Source organism: Macrobrachium rosenbergii, chromosome 12, assembly GCF_040412425.1.
Source record: "Macrobrachium rosenbergii isolate ZJJX-2024 chromosome 12, ASM4041242v1, whole genome shotgun sequence".
Classification (NCBI taxonomy): Eukaryota; Metazoa; Arthropoda; class Malacostraca; order Decapoda; family Palaemonidae; genus Macrobrachium; species Macrobrachium rosenbergii.
The window spans coordinates 89,808,453-89,832,107 of record NC_089752.1 but is presented as its reverse complement, the minus strand read 5'-3'; the positions used below and the strand labels follow the sequence as shown (position 1 = coordinate 89,832,107).

Genomic DNA, 23,655 nt, shown 5'->3' with positions numbered 1-23,655 from the left:
TTCTGTATACCTGGGGAAGGACGTTCTTCATGGAACGGTACGACTTATAGTAGAAAGAAAAGAGAAAGGCAAGAGCCTCGGGGAGTGGGCAAGAGGGTCCAAAGGTGCGCCCGACGAAAAGATAAAAGCTACCTGTGTTTTTGCAACGTCTTAGAAGGTAAAGTTTACTAAACAACTCCGAGGGTGAGCAAGAAAGCGGTAAGAAATTCGACACTACTTTGGGCAATGCCATTCATTATGCTTTTACAGTGTTGGTTTATCTAAAAGGCGACAAACGGCCAACTTAGAACAGTGACCGTACAATCTCTGACAATAAGAAAAACACATGGAATTTGTAAAGATAAGCTACATCTGGAAACTCCCAAGATTAGTTCACAGACACGAGTAAGAAACTGAGATACACTCTACTCTAATTTTAGTTTAAAAAAGGTGTTTTCTTGTTGTGTGCTAAATGAGCGTAAACTCTCAACAATCATAATTATTGGCAATCCTTACATACGAAAAAATATCTATTCAGTGATCGTAAGTCCCTTTTCTTCCATTCTAGATTTTCACTTCTGTAACATACGTCAACTGGTACAGGTCTCATCTGTAATCATAAAGGCAAGGTATACGACGATGGGTAGGAAAAATAGCAAATTAAGCACTTCCGGATCATTATGAGCTCCAAGGGAAATTCCCGCATATTTGAAACTGGACTTCTCTTGGATACTGGTTGGGCTCTGACCGCGAGGCTTGAGGGTAAAGTAGGATGTTACGAAACCCCACAACGTAAAATGTGCGTCAGTTTGGGAAATTATATTTTTGTATCATTTTTAAGTCATCTTCTGGTTGTCTGGAAAATTATATATCACATTACATTAAAAAGGTAATTTTACAAAACATTTCTCTTAAAAAGGCAAGGGTAATCGTATTAACTGGAACAAGAATTTGTTTCTTTCACCGACCTGCCCTACATATTAATCAATTTTGCATTTATTACATTGCCAACCACGAAACTGGAAAACACTTGTAAATAACCCTGTGAAATTCAGCGGAGGATTTACACCGCCATGCTATAGCACAAGCGACGAAGGCGACACTTGTCATGGTAAGGTCATCACCTAAAGCATGCTGCTTCAGTATCAAAATGATTGTTATTAAGAGACAGCAGGTCATGCGCCACGAGGATTTGGTTAAAACAATGCACGAACCCAAGGTAAAAATTGGAAACTGCAAGACCACTGATGACAAGGCCAAGATATGACACGGTAGAGGAAGCAAACACCACTCGCGGTTTTGTTTCCGTGAAAAAGGATGACTACCCTGAGGGAATCTAAGGCAAGACCGGAACATAAGTAAGAGGACAGTTTAAGACGAAATGCATGTTTTCTGGAGAGAGAGAGAGAGAGAGAGAGAGAGAGAGAGAGAGAGAGAGAGAGAGCACCGGCTTTTGGGAGTACACAATGGTCGACATATGCAATACTATATATATTCACTAACTGGTAATACATCAAGTGATCAGTTATTTTTATTTATATTTCTTCAGTGGTCAGCTATTTTATTTATAACTTCAGTGATCATTTAATTTAATACCGGAATATATAATCATAACTTCAATCTGCGCAACTCTGATTTTGGTGTGTATGTCTTTTGCCAGTGAAGAAGATGCAATGTTCAACCCCACTTACCCGGTGACATTTAACAAATGGAGAGAGTTTTTAGCTTAGCAGAGCTCTAAACACACACATAAAAGGCATTTGCATTCGCTAGAGTTAACGAACAAAGTTTAGTACATTCTAAATAAAAGAATCCTTTTCTGTTTGTTATCATTCGATAGCCAACTGATGGGTGCCAAGAAATGGTCTTGCAACACGAGAAAAAAAAAACAACCAAAGTCGAAGCGACATTTACAATCTCGAAGATTTAATTTTTTATTATCCTTTCAACCATGTTTTTTTTTTTACAATTTATATACTTTTCATATTAAGAACCAAAGTTCGGAAATAGCGTTCAAATCCCTAGTGACTGCAGTGTAACGTCTAAGTAAAACTCGCACGCCCACCACACACACACACACACACACACAAATGTCCCAGCTTTTTGGATGAAGGTTATACTTAGGTTGATCTTCCATCATTGGATTTTAACTTAGCAGGACCACAATCCAGTGTAGTGCAAATATAAATGCAACATATATTTGAAGCTTTATTGTTTGCTTTGCATACAGGCTTACATTATGCGTCGATAATAATAATCGCTACAACTCTAGGTTATATACAAAAGTGTGAGTTGCGTTGGATTAATTTATGTATATATGTAAGTATGCACGCAGAACGAGGAATAATTCTGAGAAGGAAGATGAAGGAAGGCGACCTTCGGGAACAGGATGTCTAGTTAACCGAATGATTGTTACCCACAACGCTCACTCGAGAAATAAGGACCTAGAAATCCTTACGTACTGTTTATGCGCGTGCATGACTGCGCATTTTTGTTCATCCACATTTTTGTGCTTTTGCGTAGCGCAAGTTCATGGGAATTTACGGAACAGATATTTATAGCGTTCTTATGATTATCCGTATGCATATGTGCAATGACACTGATTGAGGTATATATTCATAGTATTCATATACTTATACATATAGCATAATGACTGATATAAAAACATATTTACAGTGTCGTAATTTTAATGCACACGTGCCAGAGCACGAAGTAACCGTACTCAAGCATGAGCGTATACTATTGTGAGCGCCTAATATATGCAAGTGAAAGTAACTCCGAATTGCCGATATGATCCGCTACTCGAACAATATATAAAACTGTCATTCGGCAATTTTAACTCAAAAAAAAAAGCCTTCGCGAACTTAGGATAGAAAGTAACATTCTCCAACCGACTGGCAACGCCTTAAAAAGTCAAATGAAATCTGAACTTTAGTGCAAATTTTATGCTGTTGTAGTGCCGGGAAAGGTACCTTCCACTGTATGATATACGCAGTTGGGTAAAGGAATGATTTTATACTTAAAGTTACAAATTAAACAAAACGAAGTCATTCCTTATAGAACTATAGAACACTCCGGCTGGTTGAGGTCTATAACCCTTACTATATAGTAAATGTAAATCAGCATTTTAGCTCACAATCACAAAGAGGGCCTTGGCATTTGAAGCCATAGCTAATTTTCTGGTAGGCGTCAGGAACTCAAATTTTGTTCGATTTGGAAAAATCTATGATCTATCGCATTTGTTGTGTTTCCTGCCACTTCTGTACTCATGAGCACGAAGCAACCCTAAGACTATATTCAAATTAATCTAACGGTAGAGCAATAATAATTCTATCAAAACTGGTGTAGTTCCCTATGGCACTGGCTATTTTATTCACCACTTTATGTTGAGCTTAGCAACCAAGTATGTCCATTTTGAAAAATGTAGTCTTTAAGAAAGATTATCTGTCTATCTATATATCCATCCATCTGTCTAGTGCATGTACATCAGTATACTAGTGCATACTGTGTATGTATGTATGCATGTATGTACTCGTGGAAATATCAGGTACCTTTACAGTGATAAACACTTACATAAAACTGCTAAACCACCGTTGTCACCATATGGTTTATCGTATTAACCTGCTTCATACCCGAAGGTCTTTCTTACCGGATAACTGGTACTAACTGGGAATTATTGGTAAACAGCAAACTGAAAGATGTTACTCCCTAATCTCTGTTTTTATTACATCGTTTATCATAATGTAGTTAATGATGTTTAACTGAGGCAATGAAGAATAATGACATCAATTTTTCAAAATTTTAATGAACTTGAAATGATATCAATAAGGATGGGACTTTGTGGAGGATCGCTGCCAGATTAGTGCCCAGGGTCTAGCAATCTCATTAAAAATTAGTGCAATAACATGAAATATGAAATAACTATTTAAAATTTTCTTATCAGAAAAGACTAAATTAGTTTTGGTTTGGATTTTCCAATCATTAATCATAGTAAGAAGCGACTTGTTTAAGGAAAATGTTCAGAAAGTTGGGAGAGGATTTAGAGAGCGCATACCTACGGCAACGTTAGACCTTTAGGAATCAGAATTTAAGGGGATCAGAAATGGTTTAGGTCGGATTGGATTGGAACATAAAATTAAGGCCAAAGGCCAAGCGCTGGGACCTTGGAGGTTACTCAGCGTTTAAAGGTAAACTGAGAGTTATGAGGTTTCGAAGGTGTAATAGGAGGAAACCTTGCAGTTGTCGGGAGAGGGTGGAAAGTAAGATGGAAGAAAGAGAATCAGGTTTGGGCTCGTTTGCAGACGTAATAATTAAATCAAGCTAAAATCTATCAGTGGGGATATGGTGGGCTTCTGTTTCTCAACCCAGCATTGTCTGAGTAGGCTAATTCAACAACCTAAAGGTTCCATTTTTCCCGAAAATGTTTAATAGGCCTCGTCGACCACAATCAATTTCTCTTTCGAAAAATGTAATACTTGTAGCCTCAAACTGGCCATGCGTATATCTACCAAGATCCTGACAAACAAAAGCCACATAATATAGACATGGCCTCCAGCAATGTCGTTGGTGAAGGCTATAAATTCTATGGCATAAATAGAAAGTAATAGCTCCTACACCAAGAGACGTCACCACTGGCTACAATAAATAATTTGAGGTTACGGTGCCGCGCCTCGCCAGTTTTTGCAAATGAAATGCTAGTCGAAATTTTGGTACCCAAGGAAGGAGTGCTTCTCTTTGTTGTAAGCCATTAGTTTTCTTAAAAGTTTCACCACCTATGACGACATTACATTGCATACCACCGCAATGTTATTAGGCGTAGTGTACTTCTATAAAAAATATGATTAAAAAACGCATTGTATACCACTGAAATGTAATTAGATAGTGTATATCTATATAAAATATTAAAAACGCATCGTATACCACTGAAATGCTATTAGACATAGTGTATATCTAATTTATATATAAAATATAATTAGAAAACGCATTGTATACCACTGAAACATTAATAGACAGTGTACATCTATATAAAATATAATTAAAAAAACGCATTGTATACCACTGAAATATTATTAGAAATGCACATCTATATAAAATATAATTAAAAAACGCATTGTGTACCACTGAAATATTATAGAAAGTGCACATCTGTATAAAATATAATTAAAAAACGCATTGTATACCACTGAGATATTATTAGAAAGTGCACATCTATATAAAATATAATTAAAAAAGCATTGCATACCACTGAAATATTCTTAAAAAGTGCACATCTATATAAAATATAATTAAAAACGCATTGTATACCACTGAAATATTATAAAAAAGTGCACATCTATATAAAATATAATTAAAAACGCATTGCATACCACTGAAATATTATTAAAAGTGCACATCTATATAAAATATAATTTAAAAACGCATTGTACCACTGAAATATTATTAAAAAGTGCACATCTATATAAAATATAATTAAAAACGCATTGTATACCACTGAAATATTATTAGAAAGTGCACATCTATATAAAATATAATTAAAAAACCATTGCATGCCACTGCAAAGTTATTAGACGTAGTGTACATCTATATAAAATATAATAAAAAATGCATTGCACACCATCGTAATGTTATCAGACGTAGCGTACAAATTATTATACAGTAATATATAAGTTACAAAGTCATTGCATACCACTGCAATGTTGCTAATACATTTATATCAAAATATGATTTAAAAATGCATTGTATACCACCGCGATGTTGTTAGACGTGCTGTACATCTACATAAAAGATAATTTAAATGTATATTATATACACAAATATGATTTATACCGTCGCAATGTGATTAGACGTAGTAGAACAGAAATGAGAATTTAGGCCAAAGGCTAAGCGCTGGGACCTATGAGGCCATTCAGCGTTGAAACGGAACTGACAGGAAAAAGGTTTGAAAGGTGTAACAGGAGGAAAACCTTGCATTTGCACAATGAAACAATTGTTAGGAGAGGGTAGAAAGTAAGATGGAAGAAACAATATAAACGGAGGTACAAGAAAATGAATGAGAAGGGTTGCAGCTAGGGGTCCAAGGGACGCATCAAAGAACCTCAAGTAATACTTGCAGTGCAACGCATGAGAGTCACTGACAGCACTACCTCTCACCCTCAACGGAAAATTAAACTTAGCGTGCATTTATGTGAAATATAATTAAAATTTCATTGCATACCACCGCAATGTGATTAGACGTTGTGTAATGTACATCTATATTAAATATAACTTAAGAATGCAATACCAACTACGCCTTCTGCTGCGCTAAGCTGACAAAACTTCCTTGAAACCTAATCCGGTTTTCTGCTTTTATATTCTCGAATTATGCTACTTTCTGTGTTCCATGACGCTATCGACAACGACAAAACACCATATAATAATTTACTTTAGATAACTGAACGGACCACGTCACGACAGCTCTGTGTTCGAAGAGGAATTCAAACCGTGTAGATCCCTAGGGAAATGGAAGATTTAAGTTTAAAACCTGTCATGTGGCAACAGTGGATGAATTTCAAACCAACCTTAGTGTGAGGAAATTGTCGAAGTGGTATTTTGAAACTTTGTGACTCATAGAATGGTTAAAGACCCACGTTGACACTATTAGATTTAATTGAAATCTATTCTTTACTTGTGATATGAACAAATTAGATATCCGAGTAAAGAGGTGAACTGTTCAAAGGCTGTGTTAGCCTTGTCACACTGAACTAGACTGGTTATCACAGTAAGCTTTAAAGGATAAACCGATCATTGATCACGAAATAGCAATACCGTGTAAAAGTAGACTACATTTATGTACAATTCAGTCTTTAGACTGTTTATTACGTATGATTTGCACATCAAGCAAGCACTCATATAAACGTATGCACAAGAAAATTACTTGCCTGTAATTTTTCCCTTTGTCGATGCTTGCCCTTGAAGTTGTTAAATTCTCTTCCTGAAAATACTTTGTGCAAGAGTATCTTCTTGTATGCTGAGTAAACAATGGCTTGTCCTACAGACTTGGTTTACTGAATGCCAGACTTATATCTGGTAAGTGAGTGTGTAACATATGCATTTAAAACCAGACAGGTAGACTGTGTCCAATAAACTGCAGCTTACACGCTGTCAAAAGTAAAAATTGAACAGAACAGGGGAGGGAAAATTTTCTTAAGAACAAAAGTATGCTGTTGCAAGTTAACACACCATTAGAGGACAACAGGCCCGGAGATTATCAGAAATGATACCAGCTATGCTTGACAGATAGGGTGTGTGACCCCAATTCTCTGAATCAATATCCCTGTCAGAACTTGAAACCGCTTGAGTGGGAGTTTAACCTTATGAATGTCGCCCCTCATTTTTTCTCTCAGCTGCTTTATGTTCTTTATTAGTCCTAGCTGCTGAAAAGCAGTAGAGTTTTAGAGTTGCGTTCATAATAGGGAACATTCCTGATTTCTCTTCATCATAGGCATGTCCAGATTCACTCCTATCAAGTGCAGCGACAATCAATAGCAAAGGTCAACAAGGATCATTGCTCCAAGGTTATCTGTTCCGACCGGAAGTGGGGAAACTACGATAAGACACTTTGATCTACATTTGGCTGTCGCCAAATCAAAGAAGCTTCCAGCCGTGAACCTACTTATTTCAGAAGTCTCCATTTCATCACAGTGTTTATTTTAGCTCGAAGAGTGCAAGCTGGACAGACTCATACACACACCTGTATACATACATATATATATATATATATATATATATATATATATATATATATATATATATATATATATATATATATATATATATATATATATGTATGTACGTATGTATGCATCTATCTATCTATTTATCTATCTATCTATATATATATATATATATATATATATATATATATATATATATATATATATATATATATATATATATATATATATATATATATACATATACTTACGTGTGTAAGTGAAGTTAGGAGTTCTTACCTTGATAGTTACACGTCTGATTGGGGAATCAGCACACACGTAATAAAGTAAGATTAAGTTATCTAGTAATGCCAGTAAGGAGAGGACTCTGGAGAGAAATTCTGGGTCTAAATTAATTAAATGTATTTACTATGCTCAGAACATCAATTACAGGGAGCTGTATACGCAGGGATCTTGACAACTCTCAAGCGAATTAAGACAAGTGCTAAAATTGAGTGCCAACACAATAAAGAATTAAGACTGATTTATAACAACTTGATGGTTTGGTTGATCGATGGATGTAGGGCACAGTGGAGGCAGATGATTTCACAGTTCGATATTCACAGCCTTTCTTGTTCCTGGAGTGAAGATCCATGGATGTAGAGTCAATAGGATACTCGGTTGAGTGGGACTTCTACGATTGGCACTAGGGCAGTACTTGGATGGGTAGGCTATCGGTCAAGCCAAGTTCGGGTGGTGTGTTCAGGGGACAGAGGTTTGTACTGGGTCAGTCGCCGGTCTGCTGCTTGTTGACACCTGACCTGGCCTTATATGACCTCTCTCTCTCTGCCGGTGTTTGCTGCCCCGGGCATACAGGTGTGAACTATCCTTCGTGTGCGAATTCTGTTAGGCCCGCTCACAGGCATTTCATGTGTCAAGTCCTGGATGCAGGACTTGCCTGGAAAAGGAGAGTTTTTGGCCAGGAAAAGTCATAAAAGAGGGTGAAGTACAAAGGCAGGCGATTTAGGAGAGTTCAGGGAGGGAAAGTACAAAGACCCTGACAAATCAATTGTTAAGTTTTAATTAAAAAGGGGTGGCTTAAGGCTCGTCTCCTTTGCTCTGTGTCTGGGCTTGGACTTCTTCTAGATGTGTATTGACAAAATTGAGCATGAGGGCTGTGGAGTGGTGACACTCTAGCAATATACATACATACATACATACATATATATATATATATATATATATATATATATATATATATATATATATATATATATATATATATATATATATATATATATATATATATATATATATATATATATATATATATATATATATATATATATATATATATATATATATATATATATATATATGTGTGTGTGTGTGTGTGTGTGTGTGTGTGTGTATTCTTCCGTATTTTCAAAAGAAATTCATCTCTTAGTCATCAGCTTGAATGGGAGATTAGTGGAGGGAAGAGACGCCATGACACATTTGAACTTAGGGAGGCCTAAACCCCCCTTATTGCCTGATATGGGGAACAACGCCACTCTTAAGGCCCCCCCCCATCGGATGTTTTGGGGTCTCAGGTAGCCGTTAATGAATAGGGACGAATCCGGGTTGTAGGTAGGCTATGATCCTAACACTTAAGTCCTTAACTATGAGACCTATTTTCCCTACAACCTTTTGCTGGCTGTGTGACTGCTTTCAGATGGCTGATGTCCTGGATTTGAAGCAAAACAACAAGGTAGACGCGATGCCCTGTGAGTGGGTGCATGCACTCCTCCGCTAACCACCACTGCGTCCTGTTGGGACTCTTCCCGTTTCTCTGGGTGGAACGAAATGCAACATGGGCAACCATTTTATCCCATGCGCAACAGGAATGAGGTATGTCTGAAGGCATTTAGTCCCAAGCCAGTATCTGTTTCTTCCCGTCAATTTCTCCCCATTTTTCAATTTTCCAACCTTTCATTTCGCTTAAACAAAGCCCTTTTGTTAAATCAAAACCTACCAACAAAGCAGCCCATGATTCACCCCCATGACTTGTCCCAAGATCAAATTAAACTAGTTCAGTGATCGTAATTAAATCACTCCCACCATAGTGTTACCAAGGGCTAATTAAATTTAATTGATCAATTCCTCCATGGTTCCTAGTTAATTCATGCGAGAGAAACTCCTTGTGTTGAATGCTAACCTGGAATTCTCTTCCAGAAATCCTGCTACTCTGCTCCCAAGCGGCCGATCGCAGCCTTGTGGATCAATTCCACTTAGAAGTACTGCCATTTCTGATGAGCAAGAAAGTTCTGATACGCAGTCCCAGGCCACTAACCAGTTCCCCCACCTCCATTGTGCACAAGCGCCTGAATTTGAAAATCCTTCAACCAGTATTAACCATTTCCTATTCAGAGATTTGCTATTCATTGTCTAATATTATTGCACATTGCATGTGCTTGCAAGGCGCACAGTCGGTTATTTTCAGATTCATTTAATGATTGCTTCATCTGTAAATAAATTCAGTTTAAAGTAATCTGTTACTCATTTCCCATGGCGACCCTCCACTCCCTGAGCAATTACTGATGATTAAGGTAAGTCACACCTCTTTCCCATCCATTTCATTACATTCTTGGTGCTCTCTGTTGGCCCCTGAAGGCAGTTCATGATAAAAAAATCCCTTTACATTCCTCCAACAGGCCCAGAATATAATATATATATATATATATATATATATATATATATATATATATATATATATATATATATATATATATATATATATATATATATATATATATATATATATATATATATATATATATATTTATAAATATTATATATATATATTTTTATATATATATATATATATATATATAGATATAATATATATAAATATATGACATAAATATTTTAAAGGTCCACTGTTGTCTAGAAAATTGATCTATTACTATAATACGTTTCCTCTACATCTGAACTAATCGTTCCTGGAATAAATGTTCTTAGCTAATTTTATTATTCATTGTCAAAACATTTCATGAAGAAAAGAAAAAAATGGATGGGATGAGTCATAAACAAGTAAGAGCGGAAGACCATGGCCTTCCAGAATTGTAAACAAACTTATTTCTCTTCAGCTGTTTATTTATAGCCTCGACCAACTTTGCCAAGAGCAAAAAATAATACAAAAAAGTTCTGTAAAACCAGATTCCGCACCCACGTGTTGCTCCTTCTAGGAATTCCCCTGACGATGATTAACTACTTGCAAGATGAGCGTGGCCGAGAGCTCTGATATTTTCTTATTTGCTTGATCTCGTTTACGATACTGAGCAATTTGGTCGAAGCATTTTTGGTACAAATATGAAGTTATTTCCAACAGTATGAAGCATGTTTTTGACAAGAGACTTATTTATATAATGTAAAATACCTACAAGCCTCTTCATGGATATCGCTTAAGAAATAAATGAATAATTTTGGCATAGCACATTGCTACTCAACAAAGGGTTGAGTAGCAATGTGCTATGCCAAGGTGAATTTTTCAATGTAACTGAATCCTTTATTTCAGCTATAAGCCATATACAAGTATCGACCTTGGTTTAAAATAGACGAGGGTCAGTAGATCATAAAGCTACTGAAGATGTTTCGATGAATCAGTTCCTGTGGAACATCTTTTTGTATAATTTTGCGAAAAACTGAAAGAGCTCCCATAATGATCTTTTTTTTTTTGCAGTTTCTCGCCATTCAACCATCCACGAGGATTCCAGCTGACAACGAATTGTTCTGGATTGACTTTGGGCTAACCAGAGCACTTCAGGTAAAGGGAAAAATATGTCTCCTTTTTTCTTGAGCACCATTTTCATGTTCAAAACTTACCATTCCACTTTCCGAGAGCTAAATATTTTTTTGAATTATCAGTTCTTGAATACTTTTCCTTTGTATTTATCTTTTATAAGATGCCTTAAACCTCTTCACTTTTGTAGAGAGGTGATTTCAAGGCTTTCCGCATCATAAGAGTGATAGGTGTTATACTTCACATTAATTGTTTTATGACGAACTTTGATACCCCGTCTCTAAATAAAGATTCAGAATTCGTTTTCCGAATCGCGGTGTCGGTATTAGATTTTCGTAAGTAGGAGTTCATCATCAATTATCTACGAAAGTTATCACAAGTTCCTGATCCTATATTTCTGTCTGCGTTAATTTCTGTGCTGGCGGTCTTATTTTCAGATCTGACAGCAAATGCATTTAGTATAAAGAACTGTCCTTTTCTTATTTCATGTTTTATGACCATGGAAGGACGGTCATAGACGTATGCACATACTTATCGACTGATATCTGTATGATTCAAATTTACTCAGAAACTGTAAGTTCTGCTCGAGACGATCACGTTTCGGAGAAAAGTATACTACTGACAAAGCTTTGATTTGCCATGATTTGAGGTTAACCTAATTTTCAAGTTCCCATCTAGATTCTAATATGTAGCTCTCGGTATCTCATTTATGACTCAGTATTCAGATTCACAGCGTTCTTCATCAACATGTAACTTCTAGTAGAAATTCTTCTTCGAAGCGTTTCCTGTGGTTAATGTTTCTTGTATGTGGAAGAGTGCCTCATGCTGGTCAATGAACGACCCGTGTAATTAAACACTGAACACGTTTTTCTACTAACAAGTGTTTTTATTGCTCGACTGCTTACGGACGCGACATTTAAGTATATAACCTTGACGTCCTTGACTTTATTCAGTTTCGAAAACAACTGCCGCGAACTAGTATGCGCAGATGAATCGCGAAAACTTTATATAAATTTTCCAAGACAAGTAATGACTGACTGTCACACATGAAATCGCTGAAAAATGAGTAAGTTATTTTTCAAAGACGAAAACTTTGAAGGCATCAAGAGGTTTAAAGGAATGCGGTGAAGATGACAACGACTGCAATGCTTGCGCAGAGTTTCATGTCTAAACATTCGAAGATGTTTTTCTGTGTCAAGCATATGACAAACACAAAATCAAAATGTTTTGTTAATCTTCATAAGGAGAGAATCCTAATGACATGTTTGCTAGTTTAATTTTGTCACCGGAACCAAATATGCATATTATTATTATTATTATTATTATTATTATTATTATTATTATTATTATTATTATTATTATTATTATTATTATTATTATTATTATGCCAGAATGACAGGAAAAAATACTGTGTGATTTTCGTGGAATCCCCAGCCAATTTAGCAGGATTTCAACAATATGTGTAAAATTATAAATTTATACTTACATAAGTATGCATAGTACATAATTCCCGTGATCACCTATTGAGTTACGGGTATAAAGCTGGCATCCTTCTTCCCTGTGTGCTTGTTCAATGCGAATAGCTTTCATTTACTGAGATAAGAAGGTTGCTAGCTAACTGGGATTCTAAGCTTTGTAACTTAAGGGTTAAGTTTGAGCGGCAAGGGATTTCATTGAGGATCAAAAAGCCAACAGAGTAGTATATATTATGTATATACAGAGTCTGAGGAAGTAGCATACTAGTGAAAAGAAGCAACAGTAAAACAACAGCCATCATGTGAGCAATTGAAATCCCACTCCTTTTCAAAAATAGGCCTAAAGCAAAGGAACAAAGCCAACAAATTCAGCTGATTATAAGTTTTAGACTTATGAGCCAAGGGTCCACACTCCAAGATGGGATCAGTAAAAACATTTTGGTCTAAATCTGGCTCACATGACATTGAATTTCAGTCTGTGCTAGGTGACCTTTTAAGGAAGGTTGTTTCTATGATGTAAACATCACAAACGGCAGCAGAGATGGGTTAATGGGTTGACTCTAAGCGCAGAACCCGAATACGACAGGAACATGCATTTCAGACTCGAAATCATCAACTTATATTGAAGGTGATTTTCTGAACGTGCCAGTACCCATCGTGGTAAGTGTCATCATTAATATTATTAAAGGCATTTGACTATTCATGCCTTTACCGATTGTTTTCGTTCGATAACTAGTTACGGCGTCTTTACTCATGATTTGGCGCATCATCTCTGTCTTAAAGGGGGAGGATGTATAGGCTAATATTTGTGAATTACTTCATAAAAGATAACGCTTGACCAATTGGCATTTATGTCCCAAACACTAACAGGATGATCTAAGAAGATTCAAAGACTAGGTTCTTCCCGTATAGTGCGTGTCAGTGTCGTGCAATGTGTTTCTTTAAATGCAAATGGCAACAAACTGCCTATAACAGATTCATAAATGAAATTGTCCTATCTGCATTATCAGATCCTAGATTTCCTTTGGACATGAGTTATTTTCTAAAGAAAGTTACTAAAATCTTTGCTGAGTTTATTTACCTAAGTCAGGTACAATGGCCTCATTATCGCGTCCTTACTCTTTTTTTCCATTCAAAGGAGGGTTAAGACAGATGATTATTCAAGTACCAATGACGCTGTCTTCATTTCTTCTTTGGATATTTTTCTTTTGCAAAACTGAATTCGTTTTCCTCCCATCACCCTTCTCTCTCTCTCTCTCTCTCTCTCTCTCTCTCTCTCTCTCTCTCTCTCTCTCTCTCTCTGTAATGATTGTTTCGGGTACAGATCCATTAGATATTTTCTTCTCCATCTCCTCTCAATATATTATGGCGCATATAAATGTGAATTGTGGGCCTAATAGTTCATTTTATGGTGCAAGCATGAAATTTAGTGTGGAGTGGTGTACGGCACTTTTAAAGAAAATACCACCTTCCATGAAGATTCTAAAGGTCGGCTGCTTTCTCAAGATGGCACTTTTCCATAGTAAAAGAAGTACAATCCATAAAATTCTTCGGTATTTTACATACTGTTGGATTTATTTGTCTTACCTCGCTTATCTTGATTAAATGCCCCATCATAAGAACTCTATACTCCCAGGCCTCCATGAAACTGTCAAAAATTGGGCCATTGCTGTCAGGCTAACAATCGGATTTGAAAGTGACTGATGAGAATTAAGCAGATATTTACAAATGGTATATTCAAATGTTACCGCTGATAATTCCGATTTGACAAAGAGGACGACCTCTCTTTGCCTATGACGTGTCGGAGATTGCGAACTACAAAGCCTTTGGAAGTCAAGTTCTCACCCAAGCCTTCCCGCGACAGAGGTGGTGCAAAAGACGGTTCTTAGAAAATCAGAAGCTCTAAGCAGACGGGGGACTCATAAGCTGGGCGATCTAAGAAAAGACAAATTCTGATTATAAAGATAAGCAGATTAACTATGTAGGTCACACACTACTAGAACACTCTGGTAACAGACACTGCTGTGCTATGCGGCGTTGGGGTTCTGTGTCAGCTAAATTCTATCTAATAAGTCTCTATGATATTAGATAGCTGCACATGATTGACAGGTTTTTCTAGTGAGGGAGAGCCGAACCAAGGATAACAGGAGGAGTCTTCAACATTATCTAGATGGTGTACAGATCTCACAGGACTTAAGTTATACTGGATGAATAATCGAGTCGGGCATTCACGAATTGCATGAACCTCATAGTGTCCCATACACCAAAGCAGTCACAAGGTAATAAAAGGATAAACTCTTGCCCTATGCCATTTCAGAGTCTAAAATTATGGAAGCAGAATCAAAAAGGAAACAAACTAGAAAAAATGCCACCTTTGTCAGGAGAACAAAAACAATGAAATCCTAATTTCACCACTTAGTACGTTTTTAAGTAAACAGAAAATGTACCATTGTTTTATGCCATTAGTGATTCACTGACTGCACTGATAAAGAGTAAAGATAAATGTCACAATAACTGCAGAATGCTTTTCAGTAACATCAAACTAGGAAGATCACAGAAAAGGAGACCCATGGTAAAGGAAGACAACTCTACACCATCCAAAAAGGTGCTTCTTGTGTGAGGAAGAAGATTAAATATCAAATTTAAGAAGAACAATAACCATGCAGTTGACTGAAAGATTCAGTCAAGGTGACAACAGACTAAAAAATAATAAAATAGAAACACAGAAAGCTTATTGTCAAATTAAGTGTTGGTAATGTTGTCACTCAAGAGCTGAAATTTCCCCAAAATGCTTTGTAAATTTATTGTATTATAAAAAAAAGCACTTCTTGATTCAATTAAGCAAGATGAGCGTTGTAATAATCCAGGAAAATAGTTACATCCTGTGGCCCTTTCAGAACTTACAATTTGCATAGTGGATAGGAAATTTACAAACTCAGAAACAGCAACAGGCAAATATTTTGAATGGCTGGTCTAGATTCACTGTACAAGCATCGTATAGAACAACTTTGTGTGATTCTCCAGATGTGAACACACCTAGATTAAAGGAACAGTTACTAGAGTTCCTAAGCTTGAAGCCCATTAGAGAGGCTATTACGTCCTCTTATCATAAAAGAAGGATATAAGCTCAGTTCTTTTTGATGGCCACACATATGGTGAAGCTATTAAAGCTAAATGTGTATATATCACATGTAAAGAAATTGTCAGTCACTACATCAAATCAGCAGTGGCTTCAAGGTTTTGGAAAAGAAAAGCTATTTCACCAGTGTGTGTGTAACACTGGACAAGGTGTAGATATTAGGTCTCATCTGAGGTTTGTTGTAATGGGAAGACTTAGCTATTGCACATCTTTTGCAATAAACTGCTGTACAAAGTATCTACAAGGAGAGACACCTCTGTGTGTATATTGTGATGAAAATGTTTGCAAAGGCGATAAAAAGACCTACATGAATTAGCATATTGTATGGCAGAGTATTGGAAATATCTGGCCAGTCGGTTGAGACTTGCAAACCAGTATGTGGAAGACTGAGACACCATTAGCTGAGTATCTCAGAATGAAAGTGTTTGCCAATATAAGAAAAGGAGAACTAACTGACATGCTTCAAGAAGATTAGCATATTGTATGATAGTATTTGAAAATATCTGGTCAGCTGGATGAAACTTGTAAACCAATATTTGGAAGATGTGCCCATCTCTTTTCAGAAAGTGACTGTTCAGTATGTCTGCTGTAGACATCATAGACTATAATCCAAAGGCTACCACAGCAAGCTCATATTTCCGCTGTACACTGCACACATTCAATTTTTCACCATCCAAGTTCAGATAAGAAGACAAATACACTCCTAAACCAAGATTACAGAAGTAGGGAAAAAAAAGTTACTGAGCTTTCTGAATCAGATATGAAAATCCAGCACCATGCACCATTGATGACATATCACTTTCAGATCTGAGTTTTTCCCGGAGAAACCTCTAACTAGAATATTAATAACTGGAAAAGTGAGTATAGTCAAAAGGATATAACAAGTGGAAAATCCTCTAGACTTCCCCTGTACCTCTTTCTGAAACTGCTTGACACAAGGTGGATGTAAGGCAGAATGCAGTGGTGGAAGGTGCGAATGTGTAAAGAATGGTCTACACTGCACTCCGCTCTGCAGTTGCCCTTGTCAGATTTAGTCAGGTGGGAATTGTGTTGATACTACATTGTACATGTACTTTCATACCATTCATTATTGCAGTAGCAAAAAAACTATGAGTTATTACCATAATCAACTTATTTAGACATACATACAGCAATATGTCGGAATATATCACTTATCAGGGGGCTCATGAGACACCCATCTTAGGAAATGGCCTTCATATTAGAGTTTAAAGTGGCTAACACTTTTTCTTAAACTCTAATACAGAATAACTGCTTCAGCCAAGTTTCATGCTGGCACCATTGAAAGTGTTTGTGTGAAATGCTCGATCATGATGGCTACACCATCCCCCAGCCCCCGTATATTTTAAAGTGATCAACTATTCACTTTTCTTTATGACTCGGTGTGTCACTTCCTTCCGGAGGTTAAGACCCAGTGAGAATGCCCGAGCATTAGAGAGGTCCTGGCTCACAAACCCTGTACTAATCTGTGAATCCAGCCTTGTCAGGGACACACCCTAATGAGAGGCAAAAAGAGATGCTGACTGAGTTGGGGTTATTTTTCATCTATTATTGTTATTGGTTTCTTTTATTTCTTTGTTTCAATATAAAGAAGAAAGTTAACTGAGGGGAAGGATGATTATCGTTGCATTTCACTTGTATTTAGAGTAACGTAAAATTCAATATGATCTTGGCTCCTTTTATAAATCACCAGGAAACCTGATTTGAGTTGAACGTACCCTATCAAATCACCATACAAAGTAATTCTCCTACGAACGCAAACGATACAACCTTGGAAGCCAGAAAAAGATTTGAATTTCTAGCTGAAAGCATAATCTGAATTATTTATGTTGCAGCTTTTTTTTTACGCGAAATCTTTAACTTGAAAAGCACTTTTCGTCAGATTTCACGAACTGAAGATGTCAAATAATTCTCAATAATGATTAAAATAAAACAAAATTGACGAGATTTTGCAAGTGATTCACTAAGTAACCAAGGTAGTAGTTTGATGTTCAACTTATATTTTTTATTCATGCAACTTAGTCAAATTTCAGCGTCTTATAAAAATGCACTCTCTCTCTCTCTCTCTCTCTCTCTCTCTCTCTCTCTCTCTCTCTCTCTCTCTCTCTCTCTCTCATTAGTTTGTATACATTTCTCAAAGTATGACTGCATTCGTTCATTGTATTTGAAATATTATATTAGCAATAAGTAACCCCCCTTCTCTCTCTCTCTCTCTCTCTCTCTCTCTCTCTCTCTCTCTCTCTCTCTCTCTCAATAGACTGTGTCTGTTTTTATCATTAAGACTGTAGGCATTCTTTGCAATTAAAAATTACTATTTGCAGCTTGTTCACTGTCTTGATATATGCCACCATAACCGCACAGAAATTAAGCGAATTTAATGGAGCTTAGAGCAAAAAGTCAACCTCTCTAATCAAAGTGTTTTCATCGTAACTGACTCAGTGACACAGGCCAGTCAAACACTCCGCTATAATACAAAATCTGGAAAACCAGAGCTGTAAAAATGGATGGCAAAAGCAGCTCGGTTCTTTCAGTCCGGCTCAGGTCTTCCCTTTTTGAACCCCAGCCTTCTTTCTCCCCACTCCTTTACGTTCCCTCCATAGAGAAATTGGCTCTCCGTCCCGTTTGTCTTCTTATATAAATAAGAGCTATCGGCTCTACTCAGGATTCCGTAATCTTCCTAATGTTTTCTACCTACGATATTTTGGAGCTATTATTACACAGCCTTTCTGGTTTGGGGCTGGGAACAAGGGAGAATTTTAATGACGATGTAGACACTACTTCGGATTTTGTGGTCGTGGAGCGTAAGGATAACGACCGCTCAGGAGAGGTAGTTTGAATTCTTCACCGACTAGTCCTGAGGAGCGTACTAATTGTTTTATGATAGCTGAAAATACTAATAAGGTCACACAATTATATGACCGGTAATATGCATAATTAAATTCCGTTTTTGTTAATCATGCTAATTTCGCTGGTTACGGAATAAACGAAGATACAACTCAAATATTTTTCAAGGTCGTTTGAATGATAAGGAAAGGTCGCATTAATGAAGAGCCCGATTTCAAGTTAGATTCGGGGTAAGAAGCTAGATTAATAGATAAGATCTTTATTGAAGCCTTTCAGAAGAAGGCAAATATTCTATATTCGCTGTTATTAGAGGACAGAGAGATGACTTTCCTTCGTAGAAAGTAAAGCTTTTGTGCGCTTTATAGCCTCAGGCTGTCTTGTGTCATAAATACAATTTACTCTCCTTTACATCTGTGAGTTTCTTCCGGTGACTATATTCATGAAATGAGTTGACGAACTCATTTTAAAACAGGATCTTATTTGGTTAATTGTAAAAAGGCCAACATTTCGCACATTAGTGTTGAGTGCGTCGAAAACCAGTCTTTCATTTCCTCCACGAAAGCTTTATAAAATGCTTTAAAATTGAGAGTTTTTGTTCCAAATTGCTTTTTATTAGTGAGAAATTTCTTTTCAGCTTTTTTTTTCTGGAACAGTTTCCATAAGAGTACTCTTATGAAATTTAGTTCATTTATGAAATAGCATCTAATAACAGGCAGACACCATCTGTTTCGACAAACTGTTGGTCATGGGACTGCTGTTTAGCTTATTTACGGATGTCTTCTGCTCAAAGAAATACTAATGCCACATGACTGCAATTATTCAAGGAAAATAATGCAAAATCGAATAAGTCGGAGGAAATACTAAGACGGCATATGGGATAAGAAAATCGATAATTTAAAGAATGGAAACATTAGGGCCGAATATTATCATTATCAAAATCCGCGATCTACCTACTATGGGATCAGATTGAATGATCTACATCGTAATTGGTCTAGACATCATGTCATTCCGTTGCTTGGGTTGACATGAGATATAAAACAATTCTAGCAATTTACGTAACTATGCAGGCCTGCAAATAGAGCTGACAGTGATCAGACTTATAAAACAGTGTCAACTGAGGGAATCAAAGCAGACAGAGGCTGATAAGTAAGCAGCGCAAAGCACCTGACTTACTTTGCCTTACAAAACTGACCATGACCCACCAAACCTCCATTGGAGATCCACTTTCCCCAACCACCCGTATGTTAGGCTCCTGTGTTGCAGGTTGCGAATAAAAACAGCCTACCTCTGCTGGTTGACCATCCCATCTTCTGACCTCAGACACCGTAATTCCATGATTTATTTAAGGACTTCAAGACTTATTCTAGGATTTTGCAGCGCTGGGAAATTTGTGTAACGTTTTTCGTTTTCCCTAACTAACTTGGTGCTCATATCCTTTGGGAATAGTAATCCCTTCCTAAGTACACTAGAGAGGGCATTCCTGTTGGGATTACAATTCCAAGAGAAGATGAGCGCAATTTTTTATGAACATCAAGGTACATAATATGATAAGCCTTTCGTTGTTTAGCGGACATTATCAGCATGTGTATCAAACAGTGCCAGGGTGCGAAGGCTGGAATTCATCTTGAGAGCCCCTTTTAGGATGGTGTGACTATAGTATACGTATTGTATTCATTCATAAAACTACCCTGGTGTGGCGCCTCTGATATGAAAATTTTGTTAGCACTATCTTAATTATTGTTATTTTGATTGCAAGGAGATTTTTGCACAAAAACCCATTTCCCATGGTACTATATACGAATATACCAAAATAGAAAACATGATATTGAAAAAAAATTTTTAAACAAGCTTTTATTAAAATGAACTAAACAGTAAAAGATAATTTTTGAGATACACCAGGATTTTCTTACAATTAATCATATCTGCAAAAATAAAAGAGTCGGCGCCAAACATGGAAAAGAAAATATGTTTTTATTTCTTGTATTATTTTTGATGCTCACACTTTTATTTTTGTAGACATGATTAATAGTAAGAAAATCTTGATGTGTCTTAAAAAAATAATTTTTTTACTTTTTAGTGCATTTTAATAAAAACGTGTTTTGATCTTTTATATTTTTTTATTTTATACTTTTTATTTTTGACAAAAGTTGTAACCGATTTATGATTGAAGCTAACGAATTTGAATGTGATATCCTGTCGAGCCAAAGAAGGGTTAAAAATCCGTAGACTTATTAAATTATTCTGCCGATTCAGAGACAGTATGAAAAATCCGAAGATTTTCTTACAAATCCCGAGATACTGGGAGAGGTCATTGTTGGGTCACTAGCGGTCTGCTGATCTACTGGTCATGTAAGGTTGTATTGTCACCAGGATTGACTAACCATTCAAAATTTTAAGTTCAATCGGACGAAGGGAACAGGTCGAAAATTGAGTTACAAGATTTGACTTAAACAGACAGACAGACAGATAGACGCAGAAGTCAAGTTAAATTAAATAAAAGCATGTAAAAAATCGGAGATAAATCTTAAAATCTGTCTCGACATCCTCAATCAATTGCTTCGTCAAGGTGACCTATGGCGTGCTTTGTGGTCATTACACACGAATATAAATTTAATGAGAGCTCGCCCACACACGAACGTTCACTAGGATATTGAGAGGTAAGACTTCATTGTGCGGCTGCTTTGTTTACATACACATGTACACACACACACGCACTACGAAAACCCCATTGTAAAATGTAACCTTAAAAGGTAGTACAGAATATTATTAGTATGATAGACTGGGGTAGTAATTAATCTTTGCATGCAGTTTAATGAGTTAATTGATGTGCTCGATTATGAACTTGCTTCCAAAGCTTCTTGCACCAATTATAAAACCATGCGGTTCAAAGTCCGCCTCAGCTGTTTATCTGTCGGTCGCAATTTCTGTTTCTTCGATCGATGTCTGTATAATGCGTGACTTCAGACTCTATTCCCCTTACCTCGATTCACTGGCGATCAAGGTACAGGTCCTTCAAGGAACTCAGATTTCTTTCTTTGTGCATTGCTTTCTCGTGTTCTTTGTCATTTCATTTTTTTCATTTATTTTTGGGCGAGCAGCCAAGCTAGTTCATGAGTGTTGTTAGTGAAGATTTAGAAACAAGAGTTATGATGCGGAGGAAACGTGAATCAAAGGATATATCCTGTACGCAAGAAACCGTAGACGACACAAGCAATGTGGATCACTCGAACATCCGCCGGCAAACTTACTTTATAATGGGAGAACAAATACACCAAAGCTTCTTATGTGAAAGTGACCTTCCAAAGTGGTAAGTAGGCTATCTACCTGTCAGGAGGTGGGGGCAATACACATTCCTCATGATAATATTGCAAACTCGTTCCGAGTATGAAATTTAGGTCTCGCTGTCTGCTAGCGCAATTAGATGCAATAACGTTTTTTCCCCATGCGCGTTTTTTTCTCTTCACGAAAGAAGTTCCTAGTTTTTATTTTATATTTCACTCTATTTATGATCCATTCATGACTATGATTTACAATCGTATTTGTTTTCATGCATATACTTTGAAAATATACCATGAGATTATATGAATATGTTAACCGTTATATGAAAATAAATTACTACCAATGATATAAATGAAAAACCTTAGATAACGTGTGTTTTGTAGCAGTTACTGTATTCATATAAAAATAAACAAAATCTTGCCATTTTTGACCAATCTAATATGTTACACTTATCTGTAAGCTAGTATAGAAAAACACAAACATAACAAACCATTGAGGGAAGCATCAGTATCTATGAACTGATGCTAGAGTGACAATGAGTTTTATTTTCTATTTCAATCACTTTTCACTGAACGAAAAGCATAAAAACTATATCATCAAAACAAAATCAATAAGAAAAGAACAACTCCTTGTAATGAGAAAATTATTACTAAACTTACTACTGAGGAACAGCACTGGCATTTTGTAACCCCACCGCCAATCGCAAGCAATCACTTCAAGCACAGAAAGAGGAAACACTTTTCTCTCCCGCCACTGCCAGGATAAATGTAGTCTGGTCACACTTCGTCACACGGCAGAGTTTCTACGCTCCCTCAGCTGACGCCATGTCGCTGGTGGGGCGCCTCGACGAACACTGCTGGATGGGGAGGGCAACTGGACAGGCTCTGCCAAGAATGGGAGGTTCAGGATTATGGCTTTGTCCTTCAGAGAACCTCTTCTCGCGTCAAGGAAGCGCAGCTGCGGTCGGTTTCAAGAACACGCAGACAGCATTCAGCCACTTTTGTTATTGTTTACGTTTTCAATCTCTTCTCCTTTTTTGAACTTGCGTCACCAGTCATATTTCTCCCTATAAGCTCACTTTCACGTGGGAACTCATCTAAACCCCGGTCGTGAAGAGCCTTCTCGTCGTCTTTGGTTCTTAATGAATGGACTATCTACTTTCGCCCGTCAAAAAGCGCCCTTCCCGCTCACATCCATTAATAGCAGCTGTGGCTGTTGCTTATGTATTCTTTGTCGTTGTTGCTGTTGTTGCAGCTGGAAGTATGATCTTTTTTTATATTATCATTTAGACCGTGAATATTGGCAATTTTCCAAAATAAAAAGGAAACACTCTTGATGTATGATAATATATATCAAAATCGATGAAAGAAATATTTAGAGAATAAAAGGGAATAAAATGTAACGGCGAGAACTTTTTCTCTGAACTTAATTGAACATGATAGTCACCTT

The 23,655-nt window shown here is 36.7% G+C and overlaps 1 protein-coding gene across 4 annotated transcripts in view; it reads right to left on the bottom strand.

Annotated features, from left to right (window-relative positions):
- LOC136843751 (pancreatic triacylglycerol lipase-like) overlaps nucleotides 1–23,087 on the bottom strand; it is a 35,668-nt gene extending 12,581 nt beyond the window's left edge. Inside the window, exon 1 of one of the 4 annotated variants that reach the window (XM_067112408.1) lies at nucleotides 22,866–23,087. In XM_067112408.1, the coding sequence (XP_066968509.1) occupies nucleotides 22,866–22,887 (22 nt within the window). In that variant the 5' untranslated portion in view covers nucleotides 22,888–23,087. Of the gene's footprint in view, nucleotides 1–6,089; nucleotides 6,500–22,865 lie in introns of those variants that run through there. The other 3 variants (XM_067112407.1, XM_067112409.1, XM_067112410.1) reach the window with 3 other exon arrangements.
- Between the last annotated feature and the right edge of the window lie 568 nt (nucleotides 23,088–23,655).